The following is an 18,004-nucleotide window of genomic DNA, read 5'->3' as shown; positions in this document are numbered from 1 at the left end:
ACAGAAGAGACAGCAGACTGGGGGAGGTGGTACACAGAAGCAAAACACTGGTGAGGTCAGAAAGGGTGAAAGGAGAGAGAGGACAAACAGGAGGAAAAATAGGATGGAAGGAAATACATAATAATTATAACTGTGAATGTAAATGAGTTGAAGTCTCCCATAAAATGGAAGCAGAGAACAGAAGGGATCAAAAACAAGAATTTTACAATATGTTGTTTACAAGAAACACATTTGAAGCAGAGAGAGACACACAGAGTAAAGGTAAGGGTCTGGAGCACAATCTGTTATGCTTTAGCTGAAGTAAAAAAAAAAAAAAAGCAGGGGGAGCAATCCTGATCTCAGAAAAAGCAAAAGCAGAAATAGACCTAATTAAAAGAGATAAGGACAGAAACTACATCTTGCTAAAAGGTACCATAAACAATGACATAATATTAATACTAAACATATATGCACCAAGTGGCATAGCATCCAAATTCTTAAAGGAGAAGTTAAGTGAATTACAGGAAGAAATGGAGAGCAAAACTCTACTAGCGGGGGGCCTCAACTGTCCCCTCTCAGAACTTGATAAATTCAACCAAAAATAAACAAGAAAGAAATGAAGGAGGTAAATAGAATATTAGAAAAGTTAGATATGACAGACCTCTGGAGAAAACTGAATGGGAACAGAAAGGAATATACCTTTTTCTCAGCAGCACATGGCACCCACGCAAAAATTGACCAAGTATTAGAGCATACAAACCTCAAAATCAAATGTAGAAAGTCAGAAATATTAAATGTATTCTTTTCAGATCATAATGCAATAAAACTTAAATTCAACAAAGGGCAGTGAAACTATAAAGATTAATTAGAAACTAAATAATTTAATTCTAAAGAATAAGTGGGTCATAGAACAAATCCTAGAAATAATCAATAACTTTATCAAAGAGAATGACAACAATGAGACAAAATCCCAAAATTTGTTCTCTAAATTCTTACATCAACAAAATAGAGAAAGAGCAGATCATTGAATTAGGCATGCAACTAAAAACACTACAAAAATAACAAATTAAAACCCCCAAGTGAACACCAAATTGGAAATCCTGAAAATCAAAGGTGAGATTAATAAAATTGAAAGTAAAAAAAAAAACTATTGTGCTAATAAATAAAAGTAGGAGCAGGTTTTGTTAAAAAAAACCAGCAAGATATATAAGCCATTGGTTAATTTGATTAAAAAAAAGAAAGAAAACCAAATATCTAGTATCAAAAATGAAAAAGGTGAAATCGCCACCAATGAAGAAGAAATTAAAACAATCATTGGGAAATATTTTGCCAATTATATGCCAATAAACCTGACAATCTGAGCAAAATTGATGAATGAAATCAATGGAAATATAAATTACCAGAGGTGGAGCCAAGATGGCTGAGTAAAAACAGGCACTCGCTTGAGCTCTCCCCCAAGCCCCTTCAAATATCTGTAAAAAATGATGCTAAACAAACTCTAAATCAGCAGAACCCACAAAAAGACAGCATGAAATAAATCCAGCCCAAGACAACCTGGATGGTCAATAGGAAAGGTCTGTTGCACTGGGCTGGGAGAGAAGCACAGTCCAGTGTGAGCCGTACCAGTGTAAATCAGGAAACCTGGAGTAGGCCTCAGGGGCCTGAATCACTGGCAGCTGAGGTGGTTTCTAGACTTCTCAACCCACAAACACCAAAGACAACTTAATACCAATTAAGTTGGGTGTCTTTGATTGAGTCTTATTAGGGTGCTAAGCCCCAGGCCCAAACCCCTATCTATCAGGTGCTAAGCCTATGTGGGTGTGAAGCCCTCAGGGTCCTAAGGGGAGTTCTAAAACCAGAGCCAATAGTAAGAGCTTAAGTTCTGGTCGCTCAGATGATGTCTGATGATGGCCAAAGAGTGCATAAAAAGAGAGAACAGAGCTATTTGCTTAGGGCTCTCACTCTTGGCAGTGTGCTGATGTGGAGACTCTGGGCACCTTTGGTTAAGAGCCCTGAAGCTTGTCAACCTGGATATTCAGACTTTGTTAAACTCTGGTAACTATGCATTGAGATTTGAATCAGACAAGGTCTGTCTGTTGATGTTTGTAATTTGTATTGGCTCTGAAGTTCAGGGTGCTGGCTTTTTCCCCTGAACTAAGTGAATGATATTGTTACACCCAAAGTGAAGCCCACCATTAGAAGCCCACCATTTGAGCCCACCATTAATCCCCTTTGAGCCCATCATTAATCTCCTTTATACTCTTGTCTTTGTCTCCGCCCTATACCCTGAAATGGCTTGAAACAGCTTAAGGCATAATTCTGGGTGTGGCCCAAGGCTAGTCCCTTGACCACCCCACCCCCCTTCCTTATGATTCAGCACTCTGTGTATTCTCTCTACATCAGCATTATGTGCAAGGATCAGTGAAACAGAAGGTTAGTGGGAAAGATGTGCCAGGACCTGCGTGAGAGAGGAGAACAGACCAGCCCCAATCCCAGCACAGCCCCGAGGCAGCAGTGGTGGTGGCTGCTTCCAGAGCTCTCAGCCTACAGACAGTAAGGGGATCAAACAACTGATCAGAAGATTACAGGGATCTCTTTGCTGGCACCGAGGGAAGATTCTGTTTGTTTGCTCACACCTGAATCTGGGTTGCAGTCCTGGGTGGCAGTCTTGGGGCAAGGAGGAGCACTGGCATAGCAGAGCTTGTAGCAGCAATGGAGAAGGAATCGTCCTCATAGTTCCAGGAAGAAAAGAGTGCTTGTGGTTACTCACAGACCAGAGCACAGGCCAAGAGAGGAGTAAACACCTCTCCTTAGATCATATGACCTTGAAAGAACTGAAAACTTACAGGTTAGAAGTATCTCTGAAAACAGCTACACAAAACCCCTGAATCTTGGGACAGTATGCCTTCTGCCCTGGAAGCAGAGTCCTACCTTAACAAAAAGTTAAGAAGTCAAGTAATTGACTGGGAAAATGAGCAAACAGTAGAAAAAACTCAGACTATAGAGTCTTACTTTGGTGACAAGGAAGATCAAAACATACAATCAGAAGAAGACAACAAAGTCAAAGTTCCTACATTAAAGCCTCCAAGAAAAATATGAATTGGGCTCAGGCCATGGAAGAGCTCAAAAAGGATTCTGAAAATCAAGTAAGAGAAGTAGAGGAAAAATTGGAAAGAAAAATGAGAGTGATGCAAGAAAATCATGAAAAATGAGTCAACAGCTTGCTAAAGGAGACCCAAAAAGATACAGAAGAAAATAACACCTTAAAAATAGACTAGACCTGGGGCAGCTAGGTGGAATAGTGAGTAGAGCACCAGCCCTGGAGTCAGGAGGATCCGAGTTCAAATCCGGCCTCAGACACTTGATACACTTACTAGCTGTGTGACCTTGGGCAAGTCACTTAACCCCAATTGCCCTGCCTTCCCCCCTTCAAAAAAAAATAGACTAGACCAAATGGCAAAAGAGGTCCAAAAAGCCAATGAGGAGAAGAACGCCTTATAAAGCAGAATTGGCCAAATGGAAAAGGAGGTCCAAAAGTTCACTAAAGAAAATAATTCCTTAAAAATTAGAATGCAGCAAATGGAAGCTAATGACTCTATAAGAAATCAAGAAATTATAAAACAGAACCAAAAGAATGAAAAAATAGAAGACCATGTGAAATATCTCACTAGAAAAACCATTGACCTGGAAAACAGATCCAGGAGAGATTTAAAAATTATTTGACTACCTGAAAGTCATGATCAAAAAAACAGCCTAGACATCATCTTTCAAAAAATAATCATGGAAAACTGTCCTGATATTCTAGAACCAGAGGGTAAAATAGAAATTGGAAGAATCTACCAATAACTTCCTGAAAGATTCCAAAAGGAAAACTCCTAGAAATATAGTAGCCAAATTCCAGAGTTCCCACTATATCAATCCTAACATTTATATAGTGTTTGCTATGTTCCAGGCACAGTGCTAAGTGCTTTACAATTATTATCTCATTTGATCCTTACCTCAGCTAGGTGCTATTATTACGCCCACTTTACAGATGAGAAGACTAAGGCAAATGTAGGTTAAGTGTCATGCCCAGGGTCACACAGTGTCTGAGGATAGATTTAAACTCAGGTCTTAATGGCTCCAGCCCTGGTGATCTATCAACTGCATCACCTACCTGCTAGTATATTACTTTAGTTATTTTTCAGTCATGTCTGACTCTTTATGACTCCTTTTGGAGTTTTCTTGGCAAAGATACTGGAGTGGTTTGCCATTTCCTTCCCCAGCTTATTTTGTAGATGAGGAAATAGAGGTAAGCAGAGTTAAATAACTTGCCCAGGGTCACACAGCTAAGTAAGTATCTGAGGTAGGATTTGAACTCAGGTCTTTGTGACTCCAGGTCTGCCACTCTAGCCACTGCATCACTTAGCTGCTACCATATAACTAGATAGGTTAAACAGCATTAAGCAAACCCTCCACCCCCAGGGAACTCCACTGGATACCTGCCATGTTGACATTAAAGCATCAACAACCTTTTTAATCTGGCCCTTTCCTGTTTGAAATCCATCTGAGTGCACTTTCTAATTATGTTATGCCTACATCATCTCCCACTATATTCTAATGGGAAGAAGAAAATTTGTCTTTTGCCAATCCCGAGTGAGAATTGCACTTCATGATATTTCTCTCTCTTGTCACCATCCCCTTGTATTTGCTATAGTGACTGACATCTCTGGATAGGAATTAATATCTTTCCCTTGTGAGCAAATCCTGGTGTAAGCACAACTTCTATGCACAGAGATCTCCAGAGGAGAGGGAGATTGTCACCCTGAGCCCTGTGCTGCTAGGATACCAGAAAACAGCTGGATCAGCAAGAACAAGATGCACCTTCAAATTATAAATAAAAGAAAAAAGGAAAAATAGACCCAAGGTTTGATCTGCCCATGAGACTACCTAGTCCTGCCAAATGTAGTCCTTGTTCTAGTTCCCTTTTGTTGCTGCTTCTTGCTTTCAAAGTTGTTAGTCATTTAATTTATGCTTTTTTTCTCATTTTATTGTTATTATTCTCTCTTTCAAAGAGGTTCAAATATTAACAGTCTTGGGTGAAGACATTGGGGACAGCCACTTATATTTGTAGAGACTTTTAAGATTTGCCTTACCCACATTTTCTTATTTGACTCTCACAACAACATTGGGAAGTAAGTGCTGTTATACCCATTTTAAAGAAAGAGGGGAAGGTTTGTTAATCATTGTAAAAATGTTCTCCTGGTAATTCAAGTTAAAGAGCTTCAAGAATTTCGGGTGTTCATTTTCCTAATTAATTTTTAAAAATTTTAACTAACTAGTTTTCCTGAAAAAAATACAAGGTCAACCTTTTTTTTAGAACAAATTTTTTTCAATGAAAAAATCTATTTTGTCTCCCTCTCAGATCCCATTATGGAGCAGGACTACCCCTTGACAAAAATGGAAAATGACAAGTGTTGGAAGGCCATTAGGGAAGAAGACACACAAACACATTGTTGGTGGAACTGAGAATTGGTATGGCCATTTTGAAAAGCCCTAAAAGTCATTAAACTGTTTATCCAAGGTCATGATGATGGCAGATTTTTCTTCCAACAAAGAAAGACCTTTTTTTTCTCCTCATAATTAGTGATGCCACCAATACAAATGAGGTCTTGATTTCTAAAATATTTCTAAAATAAGCTTTTAAAATATATATATATATGCATATATACATATATATGTGTGTGTATACATATGAGAGAGAAAGAGAGAAAGAGAGAGAGAGAGAGAGAGAGAGAGAGAGAGAGAGAGAGAGAGAATACCTAGCTCTTGAGGAAAAGGGTAATAGGGAATTCTTGGGTGAGAAAATTTTTTTTAAACCAATGGAAACTGGCACCTTCTGGGCAATGTCTTTTAATAGTATTTTATTTTTTCCCCCAATTACATGTGAAGACCATTTTTAGCATTCATTTTTACAAGATTTTGAGTTCCAAAATTTTCTCTCTCCCCTCTCCTCTTCCAAAAATGGTAGGCAATTTGATATAGGTTATACATATGCTATCATATAAAACTTATTTCCATATTAGTCACAGTTGTGAAAGAAAGAGATCAAAAGGAAAAAAAACACGAAAAAGAATGAAGTGAAAAAAGTATGCTTCGATCTGCATTCCGAGTCTATCAGTTCTTTATTTGGATATGGATAGTCCTTTGTACTTGTCTTGCTTGGATCATTGTGTTGCTGAGAAGAGCTGAGTCTGATTCATAAATGATCATCACACAATGTTGCTAATATTGCATATGTGTGTATGTACATGATAAATATCCCATTTACATATACATAAATATAATTGTTAGCATTTATATGCACATAACAAATATAGCAGGTAGCATTTAGTACTGTTTTCTCTTTGAATTGGTTGCTCTGGATTTGGCTATGATATTCTTTGCAATATTCTATCTGGGGTTTCTTTCAGGAAGTTGTTGCAACAATCTTGCTAGCAGCTACTGTGGCTGTGTAAAACCAACAACAACCAGCACAAAGAATACTTCAAGCCTAAGTTCTTTTGATCTGCTTTACTAAGGAAAGCAATGTTAAGGGGTTAACAATCTTACTTTAATTCAACATATAAATATCATTCACTCAGCTTAAGGGGTAAAGGCAGCACCCTGAACTTCAGAGTCAATACAAATTACAAACATCAACAGACAGACCTTGTCTGATTCAAATCTCAATGCATAGTTACCAGAGTTTAACAAAGTCTGAATATCCAGGTTGACAAGCTTCAGGGCTCTTAACCAAAGGTGCCCAGAGTCTCCACATCAGCGCACTGCCAAGAGTGAGAGCCCTAAGCAAATAGCTCTGTTCTCTCTTTTTATGCACTCTTTGGCCATCATCAGACATCATCTGAGTGACCAGAACTTAAGCTCTTACTATTGGCTCTGGTTTTAGAACTCCCCTTAGGACCCTGAGGGCTTCACACCCACATAGGCTTAGCACCTGATAGACAGGGGTTTGGGACTGGGGCTTAGCCCCTAATAAGACTCAATCAAAGACACCCAACTTAATTGATATTACAGAAGTAAATGGTGGATTCTATTTTGCCTTCAGCTTTTAAGAGATCTAGGCAGCTTTCAATGATGATTTCTTGAAATATGTATGTCATCATTTGGTCATTTGTTTTCAGGTGATCCAGTGATTCTTAAACCATCTCTCCTTGACCCATTTTTCAGGATTTTGGTAGTAGATATCTTACATTTTCTTCCACTTTTCCCACAGTCTTTTGATTTTATTCTTATCTCCTGGAGTCACTTGTTTGCTTCATTATACTTTTCAAAGAGCCCATAACTTGGGTGAAGTTTTATACCATTTCTTCAAAGCTATTCTCCTTTCAATTTTTTTTTCTTTCAGAGCTCTTACTTATTCTATATTTTTCCTCCAAGGTTCTGCTTGTAGTTATTGTAATTTTTCTCTTTGTTTAGCACCTTTGATTTACTGGTATCACCAGCCTTAGTTTTCTGGCTGTGATTCTGTGCCAGTCTCTGCCTCCCCCTGCACTCTCAGATAGGGTAGTGAAGCCGTGTTTGGTCTAATCCCCAGTTTCTGGTGCTCCTGGAATTAGCTTCTACCTTCCCTGGCTTAGTTGTGCTCAGAGCACTGGCTCCCTTCAAAACAGTTCCTCTGCTCTCCTCCTCCCACCCCAGCATCCCTGGGAGAGATTTTTGATCTTCCCTTGCCCTTCCCACCTGACCATTGCAGAGGTCAGGTACTTCTGGAATATTCCTGATCAGAACACTGACAAGTTGCAAGCCCATTTACCTGAACTGGTACTGGCTTTGCTGGCAGGATTCCTCAGAGTCCATAGGCTTTTGGTGTTTCGTGCAATAATGGCCTGGTAGAAGAGCTTCCTGTTGTTTTTTTCCCCTTTGGATTCCTTAAACATTATTTGATCTGATGCCCTTTTTAGAGCTTTGCTGGAATATGTGTGGGAGATTTGGGCTTCTTTATGACCTTTCCTTCTGTTTAAATGAAAGCTGTCCTTTTCATTAACAAAAATAAATTTAACAAAGGTAAAGGTCTCATTTGAAAATAACCTTGCACTTTCCTTATTTCTGTGCATATGTGATTTGATGGATACCATGGCAACACGATTTTGTGACACACATCAGGGAAAAGGCAAAAGAGAAAATTTGGTGTTTTCTCCATAAGATGAGGTAGAAGCAATTCTGATAAGTCTCTCTGTAGTTTGAAACTTTGGATTACATTAAAAAAAAGTTTGAAACCACTGGCTCTATATTCCATACACGGCCACTGTAGAATAAAATTATTCCCAAAAGAGAAAATTCAAAAGGAATAAAAATAATACCTACCAGCTAACTTGATCCATCTCAGTAGGATTCTCTACTTTTAATAGGGCTCAAGATTAAAAAAAAATTACTGACAGATTCTAAAATTGCGGCTTTTCACAGGCAAATGATAAAAAAAAAGTGGTGACTGTATACCGGGTGTGAGAACTGGGATTCCATAAACAGTCCCAAGAGAGAACAATTTTAGGTGCCCTGACCCAATAGATCTTAAATTTAATATATCAACAAGCTTTTATTAAGTAACTGCTATGTGCCAGGCACTGTGGATACAAGGACAAAAATAAAAGCCCCTATCTTCAAGAAGCTTACATTCTTTGGGGAAGACTTACCTACATATGTATATGTGTGTGTATACACACACATATATACACAATATGAATATATAGATGCATACACACATATGTATATATACACACACAGGCACGTATGTGTGTGTTGTGTGTATATGTATACACACACATCTATACACACAAAATAAACACAAGATAACTTTTCAGGGGAGACAAGAGTGAGAAGAATCAGAAGAGAATTCAAGTAGGAGGTGTTTAAGCTATTTTTATGGGAACAAGAGCTTCTAAGAAGTGGAGGTAAAGAGGAGACGCATTCTAGTTATACAGGAAAGCCTGTATAAAGGTGTGGAGGTGGGAGATGGAGTGTTATATGTGAGGAACAGCAGAAGGGACAGTTTGGTTAGACATTACATGGTGTGAAGGAGAGTAATGTCTATCTAACAAGGCTGAAAGGCTAGGTTGGAGCCAGGATGTGAAGAGAATTAAAATGTTAAAAGAAGGAGTTTCTATTTGATCAGAGAGGCAACATTCAAGATTATTGGGTAGGGGAACAACGTGGTCAGACCTATGCTTTAGTAAATCACTTTGTCAGCCACGTGGAAGGTGAAGCAGACAGGAAGGAGACTCAAGGCAAAGAGAGTAAACAGAAGGCTATTGCCGTAATCCAGAGAAGAGGGGATAAGGGCTTAAACTGGGACGCTGGCTATCTGAGTGGAGAGAAGAAGACAGATGTGAGATGTAAAGGTAGAAAGGACAATTTTAAACTGCCTGGACATATGGAGTAAGGGGTGCGGAGGAGGATGTCAAGGTGACGTGAAGGCCCCGCCCCTGCTTGTAGACCGGAAGTCCGGGCCGCAATTCTCTTTCCTTTCTCTCAAGATGGCAGACAAAAAGCCCCCAAAGGAACCAAAGGAAAGGAAGGTCAAAAAAGGAGAACAAAAAGAAAGATGCGGCCGAAAAGGTGGTGAAAAATCCTTGAAACATTGCAGTCCTGGCCCGAGGGATCGGTACATACCCCAGGTCTGCAATGTATTCCCGGAGAGCCATGTACAAGCAGAAATACGGCTCCACCAAAAACCCGGATGGAAAGGAAAAAGAAAGAGAAGGTGCCCGCTATCACCTCAAAGGCAGTCGTTGATCATAATAATGGAGCAACCCGTGTGGTAAAGATTCGCAAAATGCGTAGGTGTTAATAACCCCCCTGAGGATGCGCCTAGAAAGCTGCTAAGTCATGGCAAAAAGCCCTTCAGCCGCACGTGAGGAGACGGAGCTGGCGTCACCCCGGCACCGTTCTGGGCATGCTCAGTGGCCGCCCCAGGGGAGCGAGTGCTTTTCCTGGAGCAGCTGGCTAGTGGCCTCCCCCTGGTGGCTGAACCCGGTCCAGCGACCGTGTACCTCTGAGAAGGACCATCGGAAATCTGTCATTGCCACCTCTACCAGGGTCAACCTTTGGGGTGTAAAAATTTCAAATCATCTTACTGATGCTCGCTTCATGAGGAAGAGGCTCCTAAACCTAGACGCCGAGAAGGAGAGATTTTTTGAGACAGAAAAAAGAAAAAGAGAAATATGAGATTACAGAACAGCACCAGGCTGATCAGAAAACTGGACTCTCAGATCCTGCCCCAAATCAAGAAAATTCCTCAGCTCCGTTGCCACGCGCCTTCTGTCTTCTCTCTCCCCAAAGGAGTTTATGCTCACCAACTGGTGTTTTAAATGTCTTGCAGAGAACACTTATTAAAATATTCGCAACAGCTTAAAAAAAGTGACACGAAGGATGATGGTGTCCTCGAAGGAAATGGGGAAGTTAAGAGGCATGGGTTTTGAGGAATAGATGAGTTGTGTTGAATACGTTAAGCTTTAAGAGAATTATGGGTCGTTCAATTTGAAAATTCCAATACAGTTGGTGATGCAAGACCAGAGTTCAGATGAGATACCAGGGCTGGATATATAGAAATGATAGTTAAATCCACAGGAGTGATGAAGGTTGCCAAGGAAGAAACAAGGGAAGAAAAGAGAAGACCTGGAACAGAGCCTTGAAGAGAATCCTTAGTTGCATGGTTCTACTCCTTGTCAAAACTATGAGGACTTAATAGGAACTGACATCAATTAGTTGAAACTTAATAATTCTGATTTTATATTTCAGTCCAGTGAGAGACAGTTAATGATGTTCCCACTGTTCCTTGCATCCTAATTATGGTTAGGAATGTCATGGGTGGGGGCAGGTAATCTTGATTTAAATACTTATTAGTCTTTATAGCTCTTGCTAGCAGCTGTGGGGAATAGTGTCCAAGGATAGCTAAGATACCTTTTCCCAAAATATATGACTTTGTGTACGCTGAGGCCCATTCTCTCCCTCTCTCATCCTCATGATACTGACAGGACTCTCTTCTCCTTCGCCCCTTCCCAAAGGGTCTTTGGATACACAAGGGTCCAAGATGTCCCAACCTCTTTTGTTCAGCCTTATATCATCATTGACATACATATGGCCAAACCAAGCTTTGGGGAGCACACTCCTCTGTTGCCTCAGTAAAGTCTCTCCATGCTTGCATATCAAATGGCTTAGTTTTCCAAATCACCTTGGGGTTGGTATTCTTGGAGTTTTCTCAGTATAACCTCCTTCCTCCTGTTGAGTGAGTTTTGTCTGAATCTGTGCTCTAAGAATTTTTTTTTGTCTGCTCCTCATGTTTCCTGAGATCCAAATGTTCATTTAAAAAAAAAAAAGGCAAGACAGTTCTTTAAGGTAACTATTGCTAATCAACATTAAGTTATAAAACTGGAGGGAACTATCCTTGAATATGAACTAACTTCACCCCATTACCCTCTTCCCTCTCACTCACTCCCCCTCTAGTCCTTTTCCACTATTCCTGGAAATGGCATCTTTAACACCCCTTGGGTCTTGGTATGGCTCATGCTAGGATTGCTTTATGATCCAAATGCTTGATATAGGTATGCAGAAATCTGCTTACGCTCCTACACTTCACCTTAATGGCTTTCTTTTTCTATTCAAAGTATTTTTAAAATCTTAAAAGCTTTATGTCAGTTAATTTATTTTTTTCACTTATCAAGTTTTTTTTTTCCTCCTTCCTATCTTCCCCGTTTCACTAGGGGAGATGGGGGGGGGGGTAAGAAAAAAAAAGCAAAGCCCATCCAGTCAAGAAAAATAAATTCTGATATTGGCTATATCCAAACTCATCCTGCCAATTAATCCAGCATCCACTTCCTGTCAGGAGGTGGTAGCAATCTCTATCATTGGTCCTCTGGAATCACGATTGATCATTGCGTTGATCAATGATCAGACTTTGCAAGTCTTTAAAAATTTGTTCTTTTGCAATGATGTTATATAGTATAAATTATTCTCCTGCTTCTGCTCACTTCTCTGCATCAGTCCATACAAATCTTCTTAGTTCTCTCTGAAACTCTCATTTCTTATTACATTTCTATACTATAATTTGTTCAGTCATTCTCTAATTGATAGGCATCCCCCTTATAGTTTCTACTTTTTTGTCACCATAAAAAGAGTTGCCATAAATATTTTTGTGTACGTAGGTCTTTTCCTCTTTCTTTGAATTCTTGTGTCTAGGCCTGGCAGTGGTATTGCTGGGTCAAAGGGTATGCATAGTTTAGTCACTTTTAGGGCATAGTTCCCAACTGCTTTCCAGAATGGCCATTGTTGTTGTTGAGTCATTTAAGTCATGTCTGACTCTTCATGACCCTATTTGGGGTTTCCTGGCAAAGATACTGGAATGGTTTGCCATCTTCTTCTCCAGCTCATTTTACAGATAAGAACCTGAGGCAAACAGGGTTAAGTGATTTGCCTATGGTCACATAGCTAGTGTCTAAGGCCATATCTGAACACAGGTCTTGAAATCAGGGCCAATGCTCTACCCACTGCACCACCTAGCTGCCCCAACGAATGGCTATACCAATTCACAGCTCCACCAATATTTCATCAATGTGCAGAAGCTATTTTTAGAAGGGAAGAAACAGGACTAAATAAAACCAGGAAACCAAATACAGTGCGTTAGTTTCCCTGGAGGGGTTTTTAAAAGCATTCTCAAAATAGTTGACTGATTTAAACATCATCCCTCTAACATCTTGTTAAGAAGAAACAGCTTCTTTGGAAGATTGCAAGTTTTAAAAAAAACATATTAGATTGTTCAGAAAAGATTGTGCTCATATTTTGATGGATCTGCAGTTTTGTGCACAGTGGAATTCCCTTTACTTGGTAGTCTGCAGCTTATCCATGCCTCTTATTTTGTATAATTCTTGTCCATGTTCTCCTTCAAATCCTTTAGAAATTCTTTATCCAGTACACTAGAGGCCTTTGTCTAAGTCTTACTATTTCATGGATCCCTATTAACTCACCATGGAAATTCAGAGACATGATTTTATACACAGCAGTCAATATTCATAAATACAAAAAGGCTTCCTACATGGGAGTTTGTGGCAGTAAACTGAAAATTCTGTCCAATGTTACAGAAACATGGTTCCATCTCTTCCAGCACCATCTGTATCAAGTAATACCCTTTTGGGTCTCATGCAGCTTCATTTGATGAGAAGAAAAAACAGGTTTGTTCACAACTACTTTATTTACTCATTTTAATAGAATGTAATCATCAAGACCATTCCAAAAGTCAGGGATCAAAGTATGAGTATGCCTCAATTTGATATCCTTGGCAAAGAATAAAACTTTGGTAAACATTGAAGAAAGCAAAGCAGACCCATGCTTTAACTTCTATCCTGAACATCAGTTCATTGACATGACATTTCTCCTCCTTTATCATGGTTGTTTAAATAGGCACAAACCCAGAAATGTAGGGTCTGAAATCAGAGAATTTGAAAATGCAGAAAAGATTTTAAAAATTGCTCTAAAACCTATTGCTTTTAGGTTTCTTGGGACCACTGATGACTACCACCACTAGTCACTTAATTTATATGATGCTGAGAAACATTTGCTTTGTAAACATTGGAATGTTATACGAACATGAGCTACCATTATTTGCTGAAGAAAAATCCAGGAACAAAATAAGACTAGGAAAAGGTTATTTTACTGCAGGGCCCTTAATTCATTTTCTCATTTCTGTCAGATTACTTCCTTTTTCTTTTCATCTTTGCGCAAGCTTTGAGAGAAAGTGGAAGTGGTATTACTCTGTAGCATATATATAAGGGAGAAGAGAAGCAATACATGCTCACAAGGTACACTGCTGCACAATTTAACGTTGTGACAAATGAAAAACCATTGCCTTACCAATCGTAATACATATTGCAATATGTATCTTCTTGAAGACTGGTGAGCAAATTCACTGGCAGCTCACTTTAAAAAGAAACTGCTCTGAACCCTTCTGGGAAGCAAAAAAGTTCCCCCTTAATGTGTCATTTTCTTAAGCCCAGTTTAAGTACACACAATGGATCATGATAGGAAAAGCACTGCATGAGGGAATGCAGTGAAAAAACACTTTAATTGTTGTGCTTCCTAGATATCTGCCCTCTGCTACCACTTTTCCCCACTTCTGTATCTTGGGCAAGATCTATGCCTCAACTAGTATTAGGACTATTGTTTTTGGCTTGCTTATGAGCTGGGGAGGCTAGCAGAGAATGGAGCCAAAGACAAGATAGGCAACCCCAGCATTTTCAGGGAAAATGGATCATATTTGGACCTAGTTTTACAATTCCATCCTGGTGAAATTCTTCATGCTGTGATGCCTTGCTTATACAATTAAATTTAAAATTAGCATTCCTCCCCCACCCAAATTAATAGCATATTTTAATTTCTCTGATTACGGCAAAAGATTCTTTTGTAAGTCTCAAATCATCTATAGATAAAGTTGGTGATGAGTCATCTACAAAGGAAATAATAACATACTAACACAAAATATTACTGAATGCTGCCACAGCTAAATTCTGTGAACCTGTGGGTTCTTTTTGTATGAAATAAAAGGAAAATATTTAGCTGCAAAGTTAAGTCAGTAATGAGTTTGCAAGCTCATCACAAGCAAGATTTTTAAAATCTGAGGTTCACAGTGACAGCAGGTCGATATTTAAAAAAAAATAACTCATGAAAAGCATATATGTATAACCAATGGGAGTCATTTCTTTATTGCATTTTGCCATTAGAAAAATGTACAATCTCATAACATATCCATCATTTTTTTTTGCTTGCTACACTAAAAACAGCCTTGCACCTAATGACTAAATTGTTTCAACTACTGAGCTCAGAAGGCTAATGACATATATTTCAGTTTACAAATTATTACACTCTTTCTTTTTGGCATTAATTAAAAAAATCTTTAATACACACACCATGACATATACTTAAGTTTACAAATTACGCTCTTTTTTTTTTGGCATTAATAAAAAAAAAGTCTTTAAGTACATACTCGAGAGAAAAGTGGCTACTTACACCAGCACCAATCTAAAAGGAGCCTTTCTACCATGGCACAAGAAATTACCTGCACACAGACTTCTGGGGAAGAAACCATAAGAGAAATGGTAAATTCAGCCCAACAAGATGGTCACCCTAAAGTGAGAACGATCTGAACGGCAAGAGGAACAAAATACTGGCAAACCCGCCCCTTTTGAGATTGTATACTTTCCCCAATTTGATTCTAGCTGCACCTGTCTATTCCTTAAGCCATTAATTCATACACAGGCCATTTTAAAATGCCAGTTTCCTCAATCCAGTCAGACCAAATTGCTTCTGTCATAAATAAAAATATAAATAGAGGCACTTTAGTTAAAGAAAAAACAAAATCATCTCAATATGCATGCCCTCCCCACCCCAGCCCCCTCGCTCCCCCCAATTTTTAAGCAAAGTCTTTGAGCTGCACCTTTTATATCTGCATGTTTGCAAACACATGGAAACTAAGTGTGTGAGTATGCTCAGTCTTTGCTTGATATTTATTACTGTTTTATCCCCTAGTCAGAATTTTAATTACAGTGCGTAGAAAATTGCTAAGTTGCAATAAGGAAGTCATGTATAAACCACAGCTCTTGATAACTCTCAGAACAAAATTTCACAGCTTTCACACAGCACAGACACATCACTGTCTGTGCTAAGAATCATAGTTTATGCAAATTATTTTTAAACAGCATGTTTGTTATACAGTACATGTGAGAAAATGGCATCCTGTCCCCACTATGAATCCCCTTTACACAATATACTCATTTTAGGGACCAAGAAAATTTAGTGCAACAGGACAAACTACTCTCTCCACAGGAAAACCAACCATAGCAGTACTGATGGAAAAACAAAAAAAATTTAACCACTGCCCCCCAGACAAATAAATAAAACAAAAAGTAGTAACAGTCCTCCTCATATAATGTATAACTTAAGGATATTAAGGGTTGCTACATTAATGGTGAGCATCCATTTTTTTTTTATTTTCCAATTTTCTTTGTTTTTTATTAATTTCTCCCTGAGAGGTTTACTTTTTTTTGGACTGAAATTTTACAGGTAGCTTTACTTACAAAAAATTCAAAATGACAACATATAAACAGCAAACCACTTCAAATGTACACAGAGACAAATAGGTCTTGGCATCTCAATTAGCAATGTTGACATTTTGTGCATTGGTTAAACACGGCCTTTAGTTCTGACCTACATTTACAGAGAATGCAGTTCGTCCCACTGAATACAACATAGAATATACAACGAAACAACTTTAGGATCTCTGTCCCTTCAGAGAATTCCTCTTTTCCGGTCTTGGATAGAAAATTTTTGTTTGGGGGGAGGGGGGAGTTTAAATGCATTTTTGTGTTGTTGTAGCAGTAAGCACATTCTGGTGACCTCATTCTTCAACAAGAGCATAGGTTGCAGTTAGAGAAACTGAATTGTTTTCAAAAGCAATTTAAAGGAATGATCATGTTGCAGAACTCAAAGGAACCAGCGCAGGGGTACAGATGACGTTCAAATTTTGAATATTTAAAAAAAAAGTTTTCCACTTGATGGTTTTACATGATTCAGTTTGTGTGCAAGGCATTCCTATCAAACATTATCCCCTAGTTATTCCTAACAAGCAGACTGTATCCTCACACTGACTTTGGATACACAAGACTGGTCCTCGCAGTCACTTCGGAGGATGTACCAACATCAAATTGTCAAATGTCAAAAACCATTTTAAATCTAGATTCTTCAGCACTAGTTATACTAGTGTGAAGAATTTCAAAGTATATCAAGTGTGGAAACTATAAAATGATTCTTAATACTTTTTTCTTTTTCCTTTTTTTTTTAAACTATAAGGAATGTCTCTGTCATTTTTTCTCAGTAGACAATGTTGTGCTTCTGAACAGTCACCAGCATTAAGGAAAGAAAAATAAAGCCACACTCCATGTGAATGTACACACGTGTACTTGTAGTACACAGAACACACACGTACTTGTCTCCAGTCACTCCCACAATGAAGACCTCTTTGTACATTTTATACATACATACAAACATACATACATACATACACACTTCATTCACAGATGGGAAAAAAAGGACAGCCACCGTTTGGATTACAAGGCAGTGTAATGAAAAGTTCTAGCCACTTCAAAAGACTGCTAATGAGCTTTCCGGAAAACGTAAAAGGAAAATTTAGAAATTGAGTTTTGTGACTGGTCTCTCTCGGCTGCTGTCCGTCACCTGGTTGGTAATGCGCTTGCGATTCCGTTTCAATTTAGAAAGGTCTTTGTCAAAAACCTCGCCTGATCGTAGAGCTGAAACAAGGTCATCAAACTCTCCTCCTTCTTCACAGTTCTCTTTTGTCTTCCGTGCCTTGCGTTCTTTTTCACGCTGTTCTTTGAGCTGTTAAAAGGAAGGAAATAAATATTCATTAAATACCTACTATGTGCCAGGCACTGCACTAAGCACTTTACAAATATTATCTTGTTTAATTCTCACAACAACCTAGGAGGTAGGTTCTATTCTCATCTCCATTTTGCAGCTGAGGAAATTGAGGCAGACAAAGGTTACGTGATTTGATCACTAATACTAATAAGTATCGGAGACTGAATTTGAACTCTGGTCTTCCTGACTCTAAGCCCAGCACTCTATTCATTATGCCACCTTAGTTGCCCTCTTTTAAAAAAAAATCTTTTTTTTTCAATTTTGAAGTATTGTTATTTTTGTTTAGTATTTTATTTTTTCCCCAATTACATGTAAAACAATTTTTTAACATTCATTTTTAAAACTTTTGAGTTCTAAATTCATTCCCTTCCTCCCTCCCTACACCCATTCAGAAGGCAAGTAATTTGATATAGGTTATACATGTGTAGTTGTGTAAAACATATTTCCATATTAGTCATGCTATGAAAGAAAACCTAGACAAAAAAACCCCTAAAAAAATAAAGTTAAAAAAAATAGTATGCTTCAGTCTGTACTCAGACACCATCAGCTCTTTCTCTGGGGATGG

General features: G+C 38.5%; 1 protein-coding gene across 3 annotated transcripts in view; it reads right to left on the bottom strand.

The window, feature by feature from the left end:
- Positions 1 to 14,679: 14,679 nt before the first annotated feature.
- Positions 14,680 to 18,004, bottom strand: part of DAAM1 (dishevelled associated activator of morphogenesis 1) — a 223,212-nt gene continuing 219,887 nt past the window's right edge. For all 3 annotated transcript variants that reach the window (XM_036734415.1, XM_036734418.1, XM_036734417.1), the window contains exon 25: positions 14,680 to 17,397. In XM_036734415.1, coding sequence (XP_036590310.1) covers positions 17,188 to 17,397 — 210 coding nt within the window. In that variant the 3' untranslated portion in view covers positions 14,680 to 17,187. The remainder of the gene's footprint in view (positions 17,398 to 18,004) is intronic.

This window comes from Trichosurus vulpecula, chromosome 8 (genome assembly GCF_011100635.1).
Source record: "Trichosurus vulpecula isolate mTriVul1 chromosome 8, mTriVul1.pri, whole genome shotgun sequence".
NCBI lineage: Eukaryota > Metazoa > Chordata > Mammalia > Diprotodontia > Phalangeridae > Trichosurus > Trichosurus vulpecula.
This window is presented reverse-complemented; position numbering and strand designations above follow the sequence as displayed.